Genomic DNA, 1,089 nt, shown 5'->3' with positions numbered 1-1,089 from the left:
CCGGGAACGGGTCGGAGGGACATCCGTGTCTGTCTGTCTGGAGTCCGGGGAAGCGGGGCCACAGGGGGCAGCGGGGAAACGCTGGGTAATGATTGACTAAAGGTTTCCATCCCTAAATAACCCCCTCTTCGACGGGTCAGTGGGGCATTTCCCTGCCCCGCTCGCTCCGCTTGCTCCGTAAGGACCTGCTCTGCCGGCACGGGGCCGGGCGTCCCCGCGCTCTCTGTCCTCTACAGCCGCCTGTCCCTTTCCTCGCAGAGGCCCGCCGGAGCTACTTCAATGCCTCAGAGGGGCAGGTTCCTCCCAAAACAGCCGGCAAACCCTCGGCACATCTCACCCTCCGCCCGCAGAGCCTGCCCCAGGGGGGTGAGTCGGGGACCCGGCGGGTTTCTGAGCTGGGGACGGGGGAAAGATCCCACCCGAAGGGCAGGGGACCAGGATGGGAGGAGGCCTTTGGTGGCAGATGGGGAGATGTTTCTCCTCCCCTGCCTGGACCGCCTTCTCCACCCCGGGAAGACTGCGGGAGAGAGTTCGAGCCGCCCCCCTCCCTCTCCCCTGTCCCTGACGGGTGTCCCCCAGAGCATCCCGCTCCCCGCGGTGACCCTTCCTTCTCCCCAGGCAACTCCAAGCGCTTCGGGAACCTCTCCCAGTCCTGCCGCCACGCCATCGCCCGCTGGGAAGCCAGCACCATCCACCCGCACCTGCAGAACATCACCTACCGGGACGGCCGGCTGCAGGTCAACCAGGCGGGCAAGTACTACGTCTACTCCCAGATCTATTTCCGCTACCCCAGCGACAGGGCGGGCGCCCGCGTCTCCGTCCCCCAGCTCGTGCAGTGCATCAACTGGAAGACGTCCTACAGCCAACCCATCCTCCTGCTCAAAGGGGTCGGCACCAAGTGCTGGGCGCCCGAGGCGGACTACGGGCTCCACGCTCTCTACCAGGGGGGTCTGTTCGAGCTGAAGGCCGGCGACGAGCTCTTCGTCTCCGTCTCCTCCTTGGCCATCGACTACAACGACGCAGCAGCCAGCTACTTCGGGGCCTTCCGGCTCGACCTGTGACCGCCGCCTCCCGCCCCCCCCCTTCCCC

The 1,089-nt window shown here is 66.8% G+C and overlaps 1 protein-coding gene across 1 annotated transcript; it reads left to right on the top strand.

Annotated features, from left to right (window-relative positions):
- Nucleotides 1-258: 258 nt before the first annotated feature.
- Nucleotides 259-1,061, top strand: LOC104292651 (tumor necrosis factor ligand superfamily member 10-like; the record flags this gene model as incomplete). Its single annotated transcript, XM_009892062.1, has 2 exons — nucleotides 259-366; nucleotides 619-1,061. Coding segments are annotated over 2 exons (551 nt in total), but the record flags the coding sequence as incomplete, so codon positions are not given.
- Between the last annotated feature and the right edge of the window lie 28 nt (nucleotides 1,062-1,089).

Source organism: Charadrius vociferus, unplaced genomic scaffold (genome assembly GCF_000708025.1).
Source record: "Charadrius vociferus isolate BGI_N301 unplaced genomic scaffold, ASM70802v2 scaffold1279, whole genome shotgun sequence".
NCBI classification, from domain to species: Eukaryota; Metazoa; Chordata; class Aves; order Charadriiformes; family Charadriidae; genus Charadrius; species Charadrius vociferus.
The sequence above is the reverse complement of the archived record's forward strand: the minus strand, read 5'-3'. Positions and strand labels throughout refer to the sequence as shown.